This window comes from Cyanistes caeruleus, chromosome 8, assembly GCF_971803275.1.
Source record: "Cyanistes caeruleus chromosome 8, bCyaCae1.hap1.1, whole genome shotgun sequence".
Lineage (NCBI taxonomy): Eukaryota > Metazoa > Chordata > Aves > Passeriformes > Paridae > Cyanistes > Cyanistes caeruleus.
Genome location: NC_141708.1, coordinates 4,563,279 through 4,586,080, shown reverse-complemented (window position 1 = coordinate 4,586,080; position 22,802 = coordinate 4,563,279). Strand labels below are relative to the sequence as shown.

At 40.5% G+C, this 22,802-nt stretch overlaps 1 protein-coding gene across 20 annotated transcripts in view; it reads left to right on the top strand.

Moving 5' to 3' along the window:
• The first annotated feature begins 13,075 nt into the window (after positions 1 to 13,075).
• Positions 13,076 to 22,802, top strand: part of TACC2 (transforming acidic coiled-coil containing protein 2) — a 118,911-nt gene continuing 109,184 nt past the window's right edge. For 18 of the 20 annotated variants that reach the window (XM_086900291.1, XM_086900294.1, XM_086900287.1 and 15 more), the window contains exons 1-2: positions 13,076 to 13,166; positions 17,766 to 17,843. In XM_086900291.1, the coding sequence (XP_086756417.1) occupies positions 17,811 to 17,843 (33 nt within the window). In that variant the 5' untranslated portion in view covers positions 13,076 to 13,166; positions 17,766 to 17,810. Of the gene's footprint in view, positions 13,167 to 14,970; positions 15,168 to 17,765; positions 17,844 to 22,802 lie in introns of those variants that run through there. The other 2 variants (XM_086900289.1, XM_086900282.1) reach the window with 1 other exon arrangement.

Here is a 22,802-nt window from a genome sequence, read left to right as displayed (position 1 = left end):
AGCGCGGGCCGTGAGGAGGGAGCGGACATCTGAGGGGAAATGTGAGATAAAGGGGTGCTGCGCTTGTCCCAGCGCCTCTAATTCGTGCATGTGTCCGTGGAAACGCCTGCGTTAGTCACCGAGCAGGGATCTGCGCTCTGGCAAATGAAATAAATCGCAGGGCCACAGAACGGTTTGGGTCGGAAGGGACTTTAAAGATCATCTAGTTAGAATCATGGAATCGTCCGGGTTGGAAGTGACCTTGAAGATCATCCAGTCCAACTGTTCACCGAGCACAGTCAGTGTAACCCCTGAACCACATCACCCAGCTCCTCCTGAACACCTCAGGGATGGTGACTCCACCACCTCCCTGCGAACCTATTCCTAACGCTTAAGTACCTAAGCAATGAAAAAAATATTTCTGATATCTAATCTGAATGTCCCCTGTCAGCCTAAAGCCGTTCCCTCTGATGGTCTGAGTGCAGGCACGGCAGAGAGTGTTCCCACCCCCAGCACCCTCCTCCAGGTCAGTGATGCGGACAGCGATGAAGGCCCCCCTGAGCATCCTTCTCTTGAGACTGAAAACCCCCAGCTCCCTCAGCCATTCCTCAGAAGAGTTCTCTGTCCAGCACCTCAAGGTTCTTTTTTAAGTGAAGGGCCCAGCACTCAGTGTAGCACTTGTGGTGTGGTTGCACCAATGCTGAGAATAGGGGGATGATCTCTTTCCTGGTCCTGCTGGTCCCTGCAAATATAAATCATAACACTTGGCCTTTCATTGCTGATTGCTATTATGTTGTTCTAGTTATTGTGGTGGGGGTTTTAAGGCATTTTTGGGAGTATTTTCTTAAACATCTTCATAGATCAACTTGACTCAGTATATAGACATGGATCTACTTCAGTTTCCCTAAACCAGTTCTTCAGTTGGACTACAGACTGTAGCTATGCACAAGCTATCTTTCAAAATACATGTTTAAAATACATAATACTTAATTGAACATTAATAAATAATATTTGAACTCTTGAACAATTTTATATTCTTTGTGTGACATGTAGAGTGTTGTCAAATTTGCATTGCAAATTCAATATGACCAATTTGCTTTCGGATGCTGACACAGAAAGGCTCAAAAGAGAATTCTGACAAGACTGGGTCCATTGTACACTGCAGTACATGCACAAACACATGGTAAAAAATATTCAGGATGCAAATACAGGCTTAGCAAATGTGAGTTACAATTTTTTACAATCTCAATGCTTAATAGGAACTCAACATTCCACAATACTGCAAGATGTTGCCTTGCATTTTTGTTTTGAGGGTTCTGCTTGTCCAGATGATCAGATCTTTGCTTTCCTACCTATTATTGTGTATCTACGTCAATTGTTACTGTCAACAGTGAAAATGGTAAGTGAAGGAGGTGCCCCACTTGCAGTTGACTGCAAGATTTTCCAGTTGCTTTTACACACCAAGACTATATTTTTGTCCAATGTCCATTTAGTTCTCATCTATGCATATACATAAAACCTTATTCTCATTGAAGTGAGAAGACTCACATAGAGGAATCCTAAAATAAACATTTCAGATTTCACCATTCTCTCTTTTGCTTCTCTCAGGGTGCAGAAATAAATGTAGGGTTTCTGGCACTTAGCAGCAGATCTCCAACTAAATTCTAATTCCTAACGTTGTACAATTTGTATATACCATGATATATATACATGTATATGTACAGTACAGGTGCTGTATTTCAGCAAGCAAAAGTCAGTTTCCAAATACAGAGCAATAATGTGGTTTCTTTATGGTGCTGAGCAGTAAATTGCAAGAGGGATTCACAGGGCATCTCAGCTTGAGAATTGCCCAGCACGCTGGTGCTCTTATCTAGAGCCCTTAAAATGTGGATCTACCACTGTTTCATTTATTATCAAATCTAATCACTTGTCCAGTTCTGGAAATTGGCCTCCTGATGTGAATATCCCTGTTTTGCTAGCAGATGTTCCCAGGCATTAATGGAAAAAGATTTGTCTTTAAATGAGACCTTTTAGTCACTGTCCAGGAGTGTTATTTATGATTTTAAAGCATAAACCTTTTTGCATTTCCCTTGAATACACTAAAATAAATGCTCCTATTCAGGATGAAGAGATAAAGCAAGAAATTAGCTGTCTAAAAACATGGCAACACAGACCTGTTGCCCCAGTGATGGTTGTTCCTGATATAAAGTTAATCCTGGTATCTTAAATGGGGCCTGGACTAATTGAAAACATCAGAAATAAAACATCAGAGATATTTGGCATTCAGCTGCCAGCTCTGCAAGCAAACACAGATGAGAGAAAACTCTTTTAATTAGTGTAGCTAATTTTAAAAAATTGCTTTAGTAATGCAGAAGTGTAAATTAGTATACTTGGTTCTTGCAGCAGCTTTTATTTCTGTATTTACAGATAATCCTGTGGGAGGTGAAAATCTGGCACCAGATATTCCCTCAGCAGTGTGGATTAGGTTACAGTCCATCACATCACCGTACATGTTGTGCCAGTCTAAGAAGGATTGAAAGAACCATTATTAATAGAATTATGAAAAAAAACAAGACCCAGTTTGGTGGGGTGTCAAGGAAGAAATCCTCGTAGGATCAAACCCTCACTGGCACCAGAAACACTTTATTTTTAAGGACTTGGAAGGTTTCAGTAAGTGACTGACACCAGGTTGCTACAACAACATGTGGAAGTTGTGTTGCTGGAGACCAAAAGGCTGAAAACCTTCCACTTTTCCCTACAATCAAACAGCAATGTATAAAATAAAATTAGATAAAATAAAATAAAATAAAAATAAAATCTTTGCAAGAAGGAGTAGGAAATATATGCATGTATCAAAGGTGCCTCAGATGGAGAATACCCAGACAGCTTCGGTCTTGGTGGTCCATCCAGCACATCTTGAATGAAGGAACAAACAAATCAAAAGCAAATGCAGGACAGTGTCAGATTTTTGCAAAAGCAGAAAGCCAAATAGTGTTCTAAAGATTCATGCACGTATTTTGCATAACCGCATGGCAAATTTTTGAACATAAAAATTGTACTATGCTAATCATTTCTGTATTCACAGAAAATTCATAAATTCACTATATTTTTTGCAGTCTATAGAAATTATCACCTCTTAGACTTTGCCAATACCATGCAAACAACTGACTTAAGCCTAAGCACTTCTGTGATAGGTTTAATCCTATCCCAACAATCATTTCTTTGTATCTTGTGCTGATGTGGGTATATTTATATTTATGTGTTTAAAGGCCTGTAACTCACAACCTATTAGGAATGCAATGTGTTTTTCCTTTCTGGAACAGTGTATTCCAAGGGAGGATTTTCCAAAAGTACCATGTAAGTGAAAACATGCTCTACTTAAAAGACATTTCTGTGATTGGTGCGGGTTTCCTGTTGCAGTGACATGTGCTCTGGGGGTTTGTGGTTGAGACAACTCTGCTGAAGTGGCAAGGCTTGGTTCCCTGAAAGGCTCCCACATGTAACACTCCAAGCACTCCCTTCAAACCAGTGGCTGAAAGCTCCATCTCATCCCATGTGGGAAGAGACAAAGCTGCAATTCCCTCTTTTCTGCCCATGTGGGCAAGAGAAATCTCAACACAGGCAAAGGGATGAAGAACGCAACAGAACCAGAAGACTTCTCTTTCCTTTTCTCCATCCTGCCAGGTAATCTGCTAGCATTCCTAGGCTTTGAATGTTTATCCTGAGCTCCAGCAAGGCATTCCTTACGAAATATGCAGAGCAGCGCTGACTTGCAGTGGTTTTCTGAAGGCAGCTGTCACTTTCAGCAGTGCTGTTGTTATTTACATTTGTCACCTGCTAAATGAAAACATTTTCCCAACTTTTGCTTGCAAGATCAGGTGAAAGTGACAGCCAGACACTTGCAAGGTACAGTCCTGGAGTAAAAAGCCAGAAGGTAAAATTCTGGTTACATTTAACATGGAGCTTGTCTCCCTGCCTTAAGCAATCCACATCCCAACAACAACAACAACAACAACAACAACAACAACAACGAGTGCCAACATGCTGCACCCAGTGTACAGGACCTGTCCTGTGTCACTCCCTTCCAGCAACTGAGAATTCCCGTGAAGAACTGATGTGTCATAGCCCCAACAGCTCCCTGGGTCAGATTCCTTACACTTCATAGCTCTCCAGCATAGTGTTCTCAAACATCAGCCAATTCACATTAATAGAACACTTTCATGTGATCCAGGGAGAAAGGGGATCCACACACCAGCTAGGAGGGAAGGAGTGCAGAAGGTTATAAAAATCAGGGACAGAGTGGTGCATTTTCATTTTTAGTCTAGAGGAAAACTGGGTAAGTAATTTTTTATTAGTTCCTTAAATTTAAAAAATGTCTAGACTCAAAACAGCTTACTAATTATGATTTAGACATTACAGAAAGGCAAAGGGAGTGTCTGACAAGTAAAAGAATTTTTTTCTCTGTACCATAAAAAAAGAGTGTCTCCTTTGAGGTTCTATAGTTTCATGATCTCTTGTATAACTTGTTTTACAATCCCATGCCCTATATAGTGTGTCTACAGGATGATGTCTTGTTTAGTCAGTATCTCTCTAAGACCAAGAGACTGATCATTAAATGTACATGTCCTAAAATAGCTGTTTTAAAAACAAGTTACAGCATTACAGACTGTCATAACTATGTGCAAATGCTGGAGTTGTTAAATGTGGCTCTCTTCCACTTGTTCTTTTCTTTTGCAGAAACAGTTCTAAGGGTTTGTGTCAGAAAGGATTGCTTGTTGTTTTGAAGTTGCCATGTAACAACAAGAATGTGTGTTTCTCATGCAGAATTTCAGGGATGAAATGAGCTGGCTGCTCACTAGACAGATTATGCAGATGTTTGATGATGTTCTTAACTGGGAATGTCTACAATGTTTTGTCTTTCATGCCTAGCAAAGTTTGTTTTGGGCTGTAAAACGCAGCACTGAGCAGTTGTAGGTACAATATTGCCTCTGGTGACCCAAAACTTATAGATCTTCAGGTAGTTGAAGTCACTTCAGTCTTACCCACTAGAAGAACCAATTAAATCAAAATAAGATTAGCAAACATTTGATTGTTACTGTTTTTAATATTGATGTCATGATATTGAAATCCATTTTCAATATGTAAATCCATGACCACTTCAGTTATTTCTAGAATTTATTATTGAACAGGGTTTATATTATCACAATGTTTTGGAAAATGTTTTCCAGGTTTAAAAAAATGGGTTTATCTTCAGGCAAAGCTAACGATCTTATTGACAGGCACAGGATGACAATGGCAAGCATGCTTCTGTCTGTATTATAAAGCAGATATTTCCCACAAAACCTGATCCTACCTTAAAAATAGGGTGTTTATCGCTTGAATTTTGTCCTCATGATTCAACTATTCAGGATCAAGCTGCTAACCACCTAGGAGTAGAATATTTTCCCTTTGCACAGCCCAAAAGATGGATTAGAAATCTGCAACACACATATAGGAGTTAAAAAAAATAAATCTATATCTTCATGTCAAAATGTTTTCATTATAAATTCAAAGTCTAATTCCATGCTAATACATAGAATCTATAAATCTTATTTTTATAAGGATTTTGGACAGGAAAAAGTGCTGGTAGCTGACCAGAAATCTCAGATGGGCCTGCAGATGGATGATCTAATCCTCATTGGCTTAGTTTTGAGTAAGCTGACATCTGCATCTCCATCTGCATCACATCCAGTCACTTTTCCATCTCCAGGGCAGAGTCCTGTGACAGTGACAGGCTTGGGTACCCTGGCCTAAGGAGGTCAGCAGGCACTTTGCACATGCATGAATTACCTAGCTGGAGTTTTCACCAAGCATTTTAACAATCTGGGGGAAGCAAACTAGTCTGGGGAAAAGCCAGTCTAAGGTGATATAAGTTACATTATAGCTGGGGTTTTATCAGTAAAGTCCATAACAAGTCTGAAAAGAGTAACATTTTACCCTATTTCTGTGATCTAGGCTCAAGGCTAAATGAATGCCTTAAGTGCAGTTAATTGATTCCACATTTAATTGCAGAAACTAATGGTTTGAAGAGCTGCACTGCTGACAGCCAGGATAAGAGCTGAGCCATCAGAGATTATAGTTTTTATTTTTCTTGACATAATCCCTTTTAAGTACTCTGTTCTAAAAATCACATGGTGAAACAAAGTTGGATTTAAGTTTTGTATGTTTTCCTTAGAAGCTCTTTAATGCAGGATCCTATGAAAATACAGCAGTTGGTCAAGATCCATATACAGAATATACAAGCCTCAGCAAGCTTGACAAAATACTGAACTATATATTCTTGCCAAATTAAATTTGTCATTAAATGCTAGTTAGGACTTGACAGACTCATTTACTTTCCTGGTTTCCCAGCAAGCATAAGATCCAGCACTCTTTATTCTTGGTCAAACCCAAGCTTCAGCCAGCTCTGAGTCCTTGCAAATGGATTTAGATATTTAAATTTATTCACTTCATGTGTAAGCAGTAGTGTGCTGCGAAGAGTTTTGTAGGGCTTTAATGGGTCTGTGCTTAAATAAAAGGTAAGAATGATTTCTTTTATTACCTTGATGAAATCTGCTTTTTTGAGTATAAGTAATCAGAAAAGATTTGCTGATTCATGGCAACCTGACTGGGTAAAAACAGTTTTTTTCTTGCTACCAAAACATAATGTGATTAATATAGTGCTAATATTTTTGTTTTGATATGAACAGATGCCATATTTTCTACAGGAGTATTTTAGAAAGGAACAAGACCAGTAGAATTGTGAGTAAGAAAGCAGGATGATGAGATAATCTCCCTAGAAACAATGAAATAAAACTTTATCAGTGAACCAACACTATAGATATTTCTGCAGAATAGATCTGAAGAACTGCCCAACTGAGACAAAGGAATTTTTTTGGTAAATATTATTTCAGAACTTTTTGTCCCATTCCTAAAATGTGTTTCTTCCAGCAGACCTATAAAAAAATACCTCTTTGGGGGAGATACTAAAATAGGGAAGGATTTGTTCCTCAGCTCTGTTTTCTATGATTCTGTGAAGTGTCAGCCAAACATTTCAATGCATTTCTGTGCACTGAAGGTTCACTGTTAGATTTTCACAAACCCTCCAAAAAAGGCACCTTCTAGATCTTCTGAAGCACAAACAATTTTCGATGTTGACAAACTGACATTGTGAGCAACTTCTGGTTGAAGCCAGAAACACAATTGCTGCAGTTAAGGAAGGGAGGAAAAACGTACAAAAAAGCTGTTCATGAGTATCAAAATCCCATTTTTTTACAGCACAGCTTCATAAATCTGCAGGTTTTGACCTTATCTGCCAAGATTTTAATGTGTGTTTTTAGCATGAATTCTACAGCACTTCAGGGGGGATGTGTATTCTCCATTATGGAAAGCTGGCAGCTCTGACAGCAGCGTGATCTGTCGCCTGTATTTCTGTGTCTGTGTTTTGTATCTACAGCATATTGATACTAATGAAAATACAGCAATTATTAGTATCTGTTGTGATCATGCATGCCTACTTTTTACATTGCCTGTTACTCACAGTTTCCATTCAACTTGCAACTGTAAACTGAAAATTATACTTAACCACTTTCTTGATGAGAAAGACCTGATTTTAGCCACACTTTTGGAGCATTGCACAGTTTTTATTGAACCCATATGAAAATCTCTGCATGATACAAGGGGCAGGAGGTTTAAATTCATGGTCTACATAAAGTGGGAGGTTTTTTTCAGTTTGTTTGGTAGACTCTTAAATCACACAATGCTCACACCAAGGGGTGAGATGTGTCAGGAGCACTGAGCATGGAAATATTCTCACATTCTAATAAAAGAGCCTTAACATTTCTTAATTATCCTACGTGCAATATTTAGTTCCTGCATGAAGACTCACCAGGCCAAAACAAATATTTCAGACATGGAAATATTAAACCATTTCTACTGGTACAAAGATTTCAAGAGTTTCAGAAATTATGCTTGATCCTTTTGACTAATATATCATACAGCCTCATAATATGATTTTGTGGCAAGTTCTGTTCTTACATAGGAAGTTTAAAAAGGTTTGAGTCAATCTGTGGGCTATCACACTTTTCAGAGAAGAATATTACTCTTTTCTAGATGCACAGAAGTTCACCAAATAATCTTTAAGAGTTTACTCAAACAAGAGGAAAAGACTCACATTTGGGTACAAGAAGAAACCCAAATCTTTACTCACATGAACTTTAAACTGGACAAACAATTGTAGGCCTTATTTTGTGCTCATTCCACTGCCTTGAAATATGGTTAATATCCACTTTTTGGTACTAGTGACTGGTACTTAGTTGCCTACATGCTGTAATGGTTTCCTGTTTGAAGCAGAAATTCTATATATTCAATGTTACAATCCCTGTTTGAAAGTGCCAGTGCAGTGCATCATTATGTATAACAAATATTTGGTGAGCCTGGTCTCCAGGGAACCCTCCCCAGACCAAAACTGAGATCGAGTTAAGGTACTGTAAAGCCTGCAACTAGCATATTCCTTAATGAAGATGAAATGCCAATGAAAAAATACACCTGTAAATGAAGAGTGAGCTTCTGAAACTGGATATTGTTCACACTAGTGGAAAATGAGAACATGAATATAAATAGGGGAGACCCAGCTGGAGAAGGCAATAAGTTATAAGAGTTTAAATCTGTCATTAGGTGAAGCTGATTAGGTTTAGATCTGTCAGAAGGATGAAGAGTGGTGCCATCTGTAACAACAGTGAGCAGCTTAGGTAACTTTATCTCCACCAACCACCAGAGATCACCAGGACCACTTCCCACCAGCACAGCATTAGATCATCTTCCAAAAAAGCCACTGCCACAAAGGCAAACATCAAGCATCAAACCCAGTCTAGAGGGGGATAATGCAGCTCAGGCACCATTTGTTGTCACCAGGTCATCATAAATGTAATGTCTGTTAGGAAGCATTCTTATCAGCATGCAGTTATTATCCTTTGGAAAAAAGTACACTAAATTATTTTAGCCTTTCTGTTGGGTTGGAGTTTTTTTTTATTTATTTATGACATCTTTGAGGATGATGCTACTCTGCACAAAACTGTTCTTGGCTGACTTTATAAATAAGCCTGAGGACGCATTTTAGTCCTGATTAGCCTTGAAATGTGATGGAGTCTTTTTGTGCAGTGTTAGATCATACTTAGAAAAGTCCATAATCCAGGGACTATTCCATGTGAAATACAATCTCTCCTTTTAGAACAGTAGTGCCAAATCAAATCAGTAATCATCTTCATTCTGTATGAGGGCTGAACACCAGCTGTAATTTCCTGCTTAGCCCAGGATTACACAACATATCACTGATCACTCAACTCTCCTGTGCCTCAATTTCTGCTTTTCTAAAATGTCAGCAGCCTTCTCCTGCTTTGTGAATTGGTGAGGAACTTGCACAAGTAAACCAACTAGATGCTTACAACACATCCAAGTGTTGTGTTTACTTAATCTGACTGCTTTCAACATGCAGAAGACTGAGGAAACTCAACAAATTTAGTTTCAAAGTAAATATTTTTTTATCCAAACTCTGGAATCTTTGTAAACAACTTATGAGCACTATCCTGACTACAATTTCAGAGGTCAGTGACTCAGTTCCCAGAGTTAGTCCTGCAAAAACCTAATACACTTGCTTGGACTAGAATATGAAATCTAACCCCTGTCTGGCTGTTAACAAGTTGTCTTGCTGTGCAGCTCTTCTGAGAGATTTATTTTCACAGCCTGCTCTCACTACTGATAAAACACGGCATTTCTGGAGTAAGAGTATTGACAGCTGCGAAATATCCAATAGCTGAGTTTTTATCTAATTTATTCTCACTCAGTGATCTAACAGCTATCATGAAATTATTAAAAACAGCCTCAGGCTAAATGGCCTCTAATTGAGGATGAAGGATATCATCTGCATGAGATATCTGCATTTCTATATATGTAATATATGCACATGTATATATGTGTGACTGTGTGCTACGTGGTTATGTACCTGTGTTGTGTCAGCAGAAAGAAAACCAATAAACATCCTCCCCTCAGCCCAAGGAGAGGCTCTGAGTGCTGGAGGCTTTCCAGGAGCCTGGGAACGAGTCCTCCTCTCCTGGGATGTTTGTGTGGGCATGGAAGGTGTGTGAGCACAAAACCCAGAAAGCAGCTGCGCCCTGCCAACCCTGACATGTCAACACACACCTCAGGCCAGGAGAGTGGGATTAAACACTGCTGCCATGCACAGTTAGGGAGAGACAGTGGCTGACAGCTGGGTCAGACCCCACAGCTAAAGCAGAACCATCAGGAAGGAACTCAGTCCCTCTCAGCTTTAGATCTGCCTCCTCCCTGCCTTCCCAGCAGCTCCCAGAAAACCTGTCCCTGTGGCAACTCTGCTCTCCCTTGTATTTCCACTGAGTCTCTTGGAGACAGGGAGGAGAAAAAAGGGACTGCACGAACAGAAGAAACGGGTAAACTCAGAAGGGAAAGCAAGAAAAATAATTTGAAGGAAGAAGGACCTGAAAAGAGGCAAGAAATCATAATGTGATGCATTCTTCCCAGGCCCTGCATGTGCCTCTAGGTGTGTTAAGCCAACTGATCCCCACTTGTTCCCTCCTCTGCCTCACATAACATGGATTTTTGTCTCAAGTCATGTTTCACCATTCCCAGTGCTGAGACTGGACACCAGAGCAGGCAGACCAGCTCGAGGAGCAGAGGGCAGGTTCTAAAAATCCTCCCCTCACATCAAACCTCCCATCAATACTTCCAGAATTTTGCCCCAGGTCAGAGGGCATGTTCTTCCTGCCTCAGCTGTGAGATTTAGGAACAGAAATTCCTCACTTTGACTGACTGTTTGCATTTAGAGTGTGAAAACACATGTAAACTTTGTCAAGTTGGCTATGGACCTATGGATGTCTCATAATACAAGTCATAATTAGCTGTTTATAAAAGGCTAGCAGTAATAATAAGGAAATATTTTGCAGTCCTGCACAGTGATAGGCACAGACTGACCAGGTGAGCCATGTACAGGGGAGGTCAGCCTCCCCTACAGCTCCCAAATCCCTCTTAGCTGGTGGTGGTGTTCAGAAGTGAAGTAGGAATCTGTGTCCAGCTCTCCAAAGCTGGAATGTGCATGTGGACATGGAGGGTCAATGCAGAGAGCTCTGAATCCACAGCCTTCCCACTGACTGAAGTGCTGCATATGGAATCTGCTGAAAAACTGCTGGTATAAATGTGGTTTGGAAAGAGAAATGTTCCAATATTTAGATATTCTTACTTGGATCATATCTATTTTATGAAAAACTCTTGGCATCTCTTTTAAGGGCTAAGCCCTGTGCAGTACTTTGATATCTGCAGCCAGTGCAGCTGAAGGGAATGTGTGTGACCTGAAAACATTTAATGCTCAATGCACAAGGGAAAGATTATTGAGATCCACAGGTGTAGGCACTGAGCACCATTTTAGGCACCCTGAGGTGGCCATGATACCCTCATGGGACTGGCAAATAAACCACAAAATTATCTGAGCCTCATGTCTTCCAGAGAGGCAATTAAGGGATAAGTAAAACACAACACAATCACACTTAAGATTCCCATAATCACTTTCATTTATTATTGCTTGAAACTATATAGAATTAGAAAGGTTCTGTTAAGAGCTGAAACAACAGATTTTCCTTTTTCAGCTGGGAAAAAATTACTAGATAGAAAGTAAACCAAAATCATTTAGCACCCCCATGTTTCCTTAGGAAGGGCACCTCCTGATGGAGGCTCCAATAAGGTAAATTCCAGCAGAGTCTGGGAACTGGAGCATGATGAGGAAGCCAGTGCTGACATCCTAGTTCTGCCACTGGATAAGCTTTTTAACCTTGGGCAAATCCATTAATCTCCAAAGAAATATGTGCCTTCTTCTTCACTTTTGTGCCATAAAACATAACTTAAACATCTGAAGGATGCAGGATCACCCTGAAATGCCACACGGGGCTGATTAGAAGCAATGGAAGTATGTAATAAATTGGATTTTTCCAGGCCACATCGTCATCCTGATTGAAAATTAGCCAGAAACTGGAAGAATAATTTTTAACTTTCATAACCTGTTTTTTAATACATGCTCTCATGTCTTAGTGGCAGGTACTCAGCATCCCTGTTTCTTTTCTTTCACACTTGTACATGAAGTGGGGCACATCAGCCAAAGCTGGGCTGCATCCTCTGCTGTCCTCTGCATCTCAGTCCTACATGGGCTCACTGATGTGATCTCCATAGGCACTTTCTGGTTTTCTTGGGGGAAGGGCATGAAAATACTATTTCACAACTCGCAAAAATCCAGTTCAGCTTTCGGTTGCCAAGCGACATCACGGTTTTCCAGCAGATCCAGCTGCTGATGTTACTAAGCAACATCTTTCCCATCAAGATGTGCACTTGAAAATCATTACTTGTTTATTAACTCTCATGATGAGTTACGATTTCCCCCCCAGATCTTGGTATTTGCTCTTCTAGAATTTGTGAGAAAGCAAAAGGCGAAGGACTGCCATAGGTCAGTCTTGCAGATCTCTGTGATATTGCTGGAATATGCAGAAATTTGGAATGCTTTTGCACTATTACATCAAGATCAGAGAAGAGTAAAATTCTGAACCTCCCCTTTCTTCTCTTTCCTGTGGGAATAGCTGGTGTGCAGTAGTGTGCTCAGTGCTTCAGCAGAGCTTTGCAATGCTTTATATGTAGTACCAATCATGTGAAAGTGAGGAACATAAAACATTTCCCCTTACATTGGCAGTATTTGTGCCATAAAGTAAAATGACCTCAAACTAAATTGTCTTCTACAAAAACCTAAGGTAGCATGTCTTCAGTATACAAGAAACTAACATACCTGTGTAGTGTGTGTTTGTTAAGTGTATCCAATACTTTTGTGTGTTTGTTAAGTGTATCCAATACTTTATAAACTGAGATTAAATTTGAACACTCATGACAAATTATGTGGATCTTACTGAAATACCTAATTTATTAACCCACTACATAGCTTACCTTTAAGTCTGAGCTGTATTTTCCCCTAGTTTGAGTCCTCCAGTCCTCCTGGGTTAAATCCTGTTTTGATCAAGAAAAGACAATCTCTCCCTGGATGAGCGTGAAGTGTGGATGAGGAGCCAGAGGGGAAATTCCAGCAAACAACAGTAAAGCAGCCTGATGTGAGTACTTCTTTCCCCACCAGTTCCAGAAAATCAAAAGAATGAAAGTCATAAAATCAAAGAGAATAAATAGAGCTATCAGAGCATGTGGAATTCTCTCAGAGCTGGTGGTTTACACTTCATACTGGAGCAGAGCAGATCAACCTCTGCAAAGGTGGGAACAGCTCACAGTGAAGAAGGGCTCCTTGGGATAGCTGGGATAGAGGTGAATTAATGAATCCTAATTTCTTCACAAGAATGGGTCAGAAAACTGACCCAAAGGTACAATGCCAGTGCTGTCAGTCAGGATCATTGTAGGCCCAGAGATCAGAGCACAGCGTGGCCGTGTTGGTGTCACTGCCCTTATTTCACAGCACTCACAGTTCTGGCAGCAGGAGATGTCGGTGTGGCTTTGCAAACCTCACACAACCCAGCCAAACACAGGGATTCAGCTTTGCACCTGTGTGGATAAAAACACACAATCAGAAATCATCAGCTGTGGATTACTGAAGGTTGTTCTCCACAAAGTTTCTGCCAGACAATTGTTTTGCAAGGCAGCTTCTTCACTTTCACTTTGTGGCATTTGCCGGCCTTAGCTTAGAAATGGAATAGCCCCAAATGTGAGTTCAGTTTGTTTTGATGAGGAAATAATGCACCTTGCAGGAGTGAGTCTGTATAACCAAGCTTGTGTTTTCCTGAGCTCCCACAGGATCCCTGCTCTTAAATTCATGGCAGAGAGCCTAAACAAAAAACATTGCATCATTTGTTGTCTATAAGACAATCAATTGTGCAATGTCCCTGCTTCGTTTTTAAGGAAGAACATGCTAAAATTTTGAATTGATGAAGTTCAGATTTACTGGATTCTGAACTGGGCTGGGGAGACCAGAGAATGCTGGATCACCAACTTCATAAAAAAAGGAAAGATTTAAAAGGCAGGGCTATTCATGTAGCCCTTGATCTTGCAACTGTGCATTCCAGCTCATCACAGGCTTTATGTTTCCAAGTCAGGGGTTTATAGACCAAGATTTTGTGGAACAACAGTCAGCAGACACCATACTGCTGCCCTATGAAATCCTGCCTTTTAGCCATGTCAGATACGACTTTTCCATGCTGGATTCAGCAATGCTGCCTCACACTCTTCAAGCTGCAAACCCACAGTGAGCCATTCCTTTGGTTTGTGGCCCCAAAAACCACCACTGGTGTTTACAGAAACTCATTAATCCCTTGGAGTTGCCACTAATGATAAATACTCTGTTTTTGGTTACCAGCTGTGTTTCTGAACATCCTTTTTGTGGAAGCGTTGCTGGAAAGGACAATCAGAGTTAATAATAACAATTAGCTCGCCCATAAACCAGTACTTCTTGCAACATCACATTTCAAAGGGTTTTTGTCACGTCTCCACCCTTCAGGATGATTAAATGGGAAATTATTTCACCATAACCTGAACAGGCACATCAACATTTGCTAGCAGGTATTTCTGACAGCTTTCAAGGGTAATACGAGAAAATGAAAGATGAGCTTAAACACATAAACAAACCTGGACACAAAATGTAGGATAAATACTCCCCCCAACACCAATTTTCCCTTGAAAACAACAGATGCATAACTCCAGTGTGTTACTGACACAGTTTTTGCAAGAAGCACTGCTTATACCACGAGCCAAGAAACGGTAGAAGTGAAATACGTTTGAGCCAAAATTGATGTTCTCTGGGGTTTGTTTTTGTGAAGAACATTAGGACTGGATTTATGGCACTCAGAGAGCCTCAGCAGCCTGGCAGGAGCAGGGGGAGGCCGGGCTGAGGAGGTGTAACTTGTTTTCTTCCTCGCCTGGGGTGGAGGCAAGGTGGTTGTTGAGCAGGTTATGAAGGTGGGTCCTGGAGAGAAAGCCTACATTTCATGAGTCTGAGAAGTAGAAGGAAAATCAGGTGAAAGCTGGTGAGGTGAAGATGGAAGGAATGGTTTGAAGACACGCTCTAAAAGCGTGAATCAGTGAAGCCAAAGGTGCCAGATAAATCTTGGAATGTAAGTGGAACTTTAAATATCCTCTTGTATGCTTGTTGTTCAGCTCAAAAGTCTCTGCAGGCTGAGCAGACCCATTTGGTACCAGCAAGCTGTTTTTGAGATCTATAGCGTTCAAATAATTTTAATAATGACATGTAAATTGTGAAAGATACTATAGAAAGGTGATGAATATTATCTTTTGGTTAACCTATGTTTATTTAATGGATGGATTTTTAGCATGATTGTAATGTTTATTTGAAAGTCTACACATATGATAAAGCCCTTGTAGTTTGCAACCTAAGTAATGCTTGTGCATTGAATGATTTAGAAATAATGTATGTAAAAAGGATTACAGTAACACTGTAATCTAAAAAATGATCTTAGCAGTCTGCAATGTAATTCACACTTTAATATTATTATCGCTTGTTTCATTGTTGAAGAATCTGTAATGTCTTTATTTCATGTTTATGACATTTATCTTCATTATTAAGCAGATGGTAATGTGAGAATTGTGTGAAAATTTGAAATTTCATGCTCTAGGGAAAGAAAAGAGGGGGTAGACAATGTGATATGATGTGTTAGTGGAGATTTTTGACAGCTGGCATTTCTGCTGTGCTCTTGTCATTTTCTACTTTGATTCCTGTGCATTTCAATAAAAAAAACTGTAAATAAAGTATTGTTATCTTTCAACTCAGTGTTGGAACTTTGGCCTCTATTAGCAGTTGCAGTCAGTATGGCTGAGCTGGTGCAGAAATATTGACAGTATATTATGCACTGCAGTGAATTTACTCTAAATTAAATTGGAAAATATTCTGACATGCATTGGCTAATCTATGTAAGAACCTGATGAGCAAAATCTGCATTTTACACAATTGATATACAAGACCCTACTCCAACTAAACAGCTCCATGGGGATTTGGGAGAGTTTCATTCACTCCCCAATTTCTGTTATTGCTCCAAATCCTTGTGAGGGGAAAATTTAGAGAACTCTGAATTTTCAGGTGTTTTCACATGTAGGGACAGAAGATCTGGGAAGAGAAAAGCTTGGCAGGTCAGGGGAACAGAAAAATGCCACAATATTAACTCTCAAAGAATTGTGCTGGCTGTTGGGGGAAGCTGTAGTGGAGTTATTCTTTCCCTCCTGTGCATTTAAACCTTAGTCAGCAGCTCTTTAACAGTGTGAGACTGTTTTATTATATCAATACATATTTAAAATATTGTAATCTTAAAGTGTTGTCTTGGAACATTTCACTGTGCTGAGCCTGGGAAGATTTGTGTGTGTTCATTACATTATGGAGTACTTCATACCCGGGGAACAGTGATTTGGAAAATGTTTTATCCAGTCTTCAGCGTAGCTCAGAACTGTTTTAAAACACTTTTAAAACTGTTTAAAGCAGGGGAGGATTTGGCAGCAATCTCAGCAGATAAAACCTCACGTTGCTAATTAATCACTGAAAGTGCAGTCCTGGCCCCAGTGATTTCAACAGGAGCAAGTTCAAGCACCGCTGTATCCCCTGAAGACAATCAAGTTTAAACAGAGCAGAGCTTAAGAGCACAACACCAAAATTCTCTCTCCCCAAGCCTCCTGTGAAGAAAAATAATATTTCAAGTTCTAAAAAATTTACTGTAGTAATAAGTAACAAAATTCTTTAAAGACTTACATGGTTTCCTTGGTGTTCAAAGTGCAATCTCCCTTTTAGAGCCTGACTTTAATGAAGGTTTTCTTGACACACGAAGCAGACAACCCCAAATTCTTTGGGGAAAAAAAAAAACCAACTGAAGAGACTGTAATTTTCACCTATTCAGTAATACAATAAATACAGTAAATTTCAATGCATGAGCCCCCAGATAAAATGTCTAGGACCAGAATGTCTATAAGTGAATCTCTGATGTGGAGTTTTACTATTGAGTATCCTTTTCAAAAAAATACAGAAATGAATGTTGTCTGGGGAGACACTTAACTCTAGAACTGCTCAGAGATTTTTTTAAAATTAAATAATTAGAGCTGAACTAGTATAAAACCAGTAGTAATTATAGTAGGCAGATCCTCTTAAGTCTAAAGAAGGTGTTTAGAACACAACATTGTAACACAATAACACCTAAGAAAAGCAGGGAACGATGCCAGTGGTCAGGATAAAAAATCCATTTACTCTTTCTCTGAGTGCATTGATTGAAAATTACTTGTTGCAGTGATAGTCAGGTTTTACACCACGGTTCTGACAATGTGAGCAGGCAGCTTGGTCCAGGAATTTCAAGAAATAAAAATGGTTTGAATACAGTTAAAGCTGTAAGGTTTTCTTATGGGCTGTCCCTCCAAAGTGACTTTGGCAAGGAAAATATCTTTCTGTTCAAATGTCATGGGATAATCCAGAAACAGAGCAACAAAGCTGAGTTTCAAGGACTGTCTTTCAGGAAGACAGCAGAGAAACATTAGGAAATAAAAACATTAAGAGTTCTTTCCTCCAGTTTATGACTTAGAATCTTTGTAAGCCTGAATGTTAGGAGGGGCAGCTGGCTGGGTGGCTGAGATGACAGTCCTCCAAAATTTCCAGGGGTTTTTGTTGTTCTGCTTTGCTTTGTTTCTTTACAGCACATTAAGAGCTTTTTCCTTTCTCCCAGTGATCTTTCCTTAATTGCTGTGTGACCCTGGACATCAGAGTCGAGATGGGCAATGAGAGCAGCAGTGCAGAGAACGAGGTGAGTGTGACAGGGAAATTGTCTTTGCTCCTCTCCTCGCCTAGAGCAAGCATTTCAGAAACTGCTTCCACGGGCCACTCACCCCGTATTTACCTTCTGCTCCCCGTTACACTCATATTTAAGTGTCATTAATGGTAATTGAAAGCAACTTGGTGCGTTGTTTTCCTTTGGCAATGACAGTGCTCCAAAGCACCGGGGCAGGGTCCTGGCGGGTTTCCCTGGGGGACAGGATTCCCTGGAGGATCCCCATGGGATGAGCAGGATCCCCACGATCCCCATGGGATGAGCAGGATCCCCACAATCCCCATGGGATGAGCAGGATCCCCATGATCCCCATGGGATGAGCAGGATCCCCACAATCCCCATGGGATGAGCAGGATCCCCACAATCCCCATGGGATGAGCAGGATCCCCACGATCCCCATGGGATGAGCAGGATCCCCACAATCCCCATGGGATGAGCAGGATCCCCATGATCCCCATGGGATGAGCGGGATCCCCACGATCCCCATGGGATGAGCAGGATCCCCATGATCCCCATGGGATGAGCAGGATCCCCACGATCCCCATGGGATGAGCGGGATCCCCACGATCCCCATGGGATGAGCAGGATCCCCATGATCCCCATGGGATGAGCAGGATCCCCATGATCCCCATGGGATGAGCAGGATCCCCACGATCCCCATGGGATGAGCAGGATCCCCATGATCCCCATGGAATGAGCAGGATCCCCACGATCCCCATGGGCAGCTGGGGCAGCCCCAGGCACATCCCTGGGGACAGGGAAGGGCCAGGGTCAGCCTGGCACAGCGGGCAGGGCAGGACCAGCACCCTGTGCCATCCCTGGGGATGCTGAAATCGGGTCCTGGGGCAGTGCCCGTGGTGGCCCCAGAGCCCTGGCAGCTCCTCCTTGCTCAGAAATGACCTTGCACTGTCTGTGTCCCCACCCAGGACTTTACAGCCATGTTCCCAGCGTGTGCTGTTAATGCACGGTGCTGTTTGGTGGTTTATTTTTAGATTTTTGAAGGGAAGGCAGTGAACTGCTCTGGCTACTGGTGTACAGTTACATTAGAAGTTACTATGCTGATACAAGTTTGAATAAAAGTTATAATTCATTAATTCCAACAATTAAAACACCAGTATATATTTTATCTTCTCCTTTTCCATATATTGTGGTAGCTGCTGAAATGTGTTAGGATTCATTTTGCTGTCAGCAGATCTGCTGCACCTTCTGCACTGCAAAGTGGACCCTCTCAAGGCAATCAGTATTACAACTACTACAGATTTTTCCATAAATAATTTTTAGAAGGGAAACCTTCCACAGTTTGTGGTTATTCTTACTACGTTTTATTGTTAGCCCAAGATTTGGTTCCAGATTTTCTCAAGGTTTGGGAAGAGGGGAATGTGTTCATTTCTATAACTAAGTAATGAGAATTTACTCTCCATAGTATATAGCTTCCACTCAGCAAGATTTTGGAAGTGTAAATATATTTGTTCAGGAGTCATCTTGAGGCTGGGAACACTTTATTTAAAAATGAATGAATTTATCAAGAAACGTATTAAAAAAAGCTCTTCTAAAAAGGAAATAAACTTCTGGTCTCCTTTTTGGACTGTAAAAACCAAAACAAAAGACAACCCAACCCCCTCAAAACCCAAAGCAAAACAAAATATGCTAAGAATTCAAATCATTTTAGAAAACACTATTAACAGAGAGAGAAGAAGAAGCAACAAATCTTAAATATTTTGATTTTCAGTCAGAAATTCCCCAGTGTCAATAAAGCCATTCTTATACCAGGCCAAGGAGCACAGCAGGCAGTGGATGATGAAACTGGTTTGCATGGTTTGCATTCAAAATGTTAGCACCAAGCTTGGCTGCTCTTTTCCTTCTGCATCTGCTTCTGACTTTTTGGGTTTTGTGACACTGACTGCACATTTGCAAGGCAGATGCATTTAAAGTTTTCAGCAAGTTGCAAAAAAAAAAAAAATAAGTCTGGTTTCTTTTCATTTTTTCTTTTCTTTAGTAGCAATGTATGCTTTAGAGAAGCAGCCTGTACTTGACCCCCTTTGCTGGCTGCCTTCCCTTCCAACCCTAACACCACTGAAACGGCTCAGTTGGTGTTTTTCTGATGCTCAGAACCAGTTGGTCTGAGTTGTTTTTGTTTGTGTGTTTGTCAGAGAACACCCTTGCAGGGCTCAGGCTCTCAGTGAGTCATTTGGAAGCCTCACACATGGTTTGCATTAAAGCTGGGAGAGCCTGTGCTAAGTTTAGAACTCGTTTAATGAGTGGGAAGATCTGTGCAATAAATGTGCTACTAGGAAGAATGTAGTAGACACTTGGAGAAGAAGTAAATACCCAATCTGTCTTGTAAAGACCAGCCTCTGAGGAGAATATAACCAAAATTTAGTGGCAATGAACAAAGATAATGCTTAGATAAAAAAGGCTGTGGCCAGCAGTGTATTTAACAAAGTGATTTCACATATAGTAACCACGTTCTGTTTTGTTGTAAAGCACACAAAGTGCTGAGGGATTTTAGGATTGTGCCCTGCCCTATTACAGTGGCACAGCTTGTTGGGCTTATGCTGAATCAAATATAAGCTATTTTTATGATGCATTTGCCTTGAATAGTAAAACTCGACATGAAGAGAAAGGTCTTTAAATTGAAAAAGAAATATTTTGGAAGAACATATATTTTGACCCAGTTTGATGCTTGAGATCCAGCCTTTAGCAGGCAAAATATAGGTGAAGTAATGGAGGTATTCTTTAATGGGAAGCTGTGGTAAGTACTGCAGTTTATGGAACTGTAGAAGGTCTCAGCTTCCCATTAAACAGATCTTTCTTAATCCACCCAAAAGAACTGGGTATCATGGAGAAATGACATTGTCTTCTTCTCTTTGACTTTTCTGGAGGGACAAATGTCTAAAAATCATCTACAGGCCTTAACAAAAGGAAAACACTCACTTTGCCAGAGGCTGATGTAGCTGCACTTCCTCAGCCCTGCACCTCTGGATAGTCTGGACTCAGGTGCCAGCTCACAAAGCCACACTTAGAAATGAGACCAACAAATCTGCTCCCAAAAATGTCAGAGATGGGGAGGCATGTGGTCTGTGGGAGGCAGAGTGATCCCAGATATATCTCAGCCTCATCCCTGCTGCTCTGAGGGTTGTGCAGAGAGCTCAGGGGCAGCTCCCAAAGTACTGCACATTACAGGATTATTATTGACTTCCCTGACTGTATTTTATCTTTATCTTTACTAGAATGATGCCATTACCAGGGCATCTTTGCTCTCATTTTAAAGGGATGGGTGGAGGATATTAAAACCAGAAAGAGTTCTTTATAACTGGAGACATGAGCATTAAATTTTGTAAAGCTTGAATAGGCTGGATTTTCCAATATGGAATACTTTTAACTCAGGATTTTAATTCTTGCCAGTCAGAGTTCAGAAGAGGAGCGCTGTCATATTCCACAGCCTTTCTCACGACTACAGAAAAGCAAAAGTCACCAAGTAATTGTAAAGCTCTTTGAAGGTGAAAACTGCTGCTAAATTGAAGTTCTAGTAGTACATCTTTTGCCCCAGAGTTGATGAGCGAATTTCAAAGTCAGTTAGACATAAGTCATTTCTACATATTTTGCTTTATTCTTTCTTTCTCTTGGTTTTCTGAATAAGCAAAAAAGCAAACAAAGCTGGTTATTCCACTGTTACTGTTAATTTCTCTTTAAACACAGTCTTAATGTGTGGTTATCTTTTTGTTCCTGTTTTCTGCTGTGAAATGTTTAAGCCAGGCAACTCTTGCCAGAGGGGCCACAACTTCTCCAGAGTCTGCTGGTTTGTCTGAAGCGCCGTGCTGCCATCCTGCTGGGATTTCTCCATTTATTTCCTGTGAACAAATCTGACTGCTGAGCATCCTGCAGCTAATATTCTGCATTATTACTCTTCCCACCTTTTGACTGGTTTCAGTCTCTCTGGACTGATGGCTGCTGTTAATTGCTGTGGCTCTCCCTTCAGATGCTGGCGTTGCAGGGATCAGCAGAGGATGGGCTCAGCATTCAGCTCCATTCCCACAGATGGGAGCTGGGAAATCCCTCTGGGTTCTGGGGCTCACCCTGGGTGTTTACATACTTCTTGAGCACTGCAGTGACATCTCTGCACGTTCCATTGTTCATGGTCAACTGGGAACAGAAAGGCATTCCCCATTTTCTGCACGGTAATTCTGCCTGTAGCATTTTGATGTGATGCAGGGGCTCTTCCCTGGGTTTGGTGTATCCACTGAGATTCACAGCTTTTACTCCCTGAATTATGATTCTCTTTCATTTTTCCTTCCATTTCATCCAGTGCATATCAGGATGTTGCTGTCAGTTGGCTACAGTCTGTTCCTGATGCTCACATAGTCCTAACATCCCTCCAGCCACCACATTAATTAATTCTTACTTCCAGTGGTAATTACTGCTGGCCCAATATTCTGTGGTAAATAATGCCAACTATTTCTTTGTGTTTACTCAAAAAGAACATCGTATATTTTCAGAGAAATATATGCCCTTTTATGCAAATGCAGTAAATTCTGGGACACTTCTCACTGCAATGAATAATTGTTATTCATATTATTATTTTCATCTTTCCTGTGAGTGAAGGAGAGAGGATGAAAGAAGAAGATTTAAAGCTATGGTACAGTTCTTAATTTGAAAGTATAGTGAAAAGCAAGTTGGGAGACTGGTCCTTCTCTTCTGAATTAATGGCTAAAGCTTCCTTCACAACTGTAAAGCCATCATCATTTCTCATGGGATACGTGAATTTATGGGTAGAGATGAAAAGGAAAAATAAATTATATTTGTAAAGTTCCTCTGTAATTATTTACTATATTTCTCCATTTTAAAAATAGTGTGAAAATGTTGGACCTGCATTTTCCACAGCTGTGAAATTACTAGGCAGGCAAACACTGTTGTCTGGGAAGCACGACAGAGTTT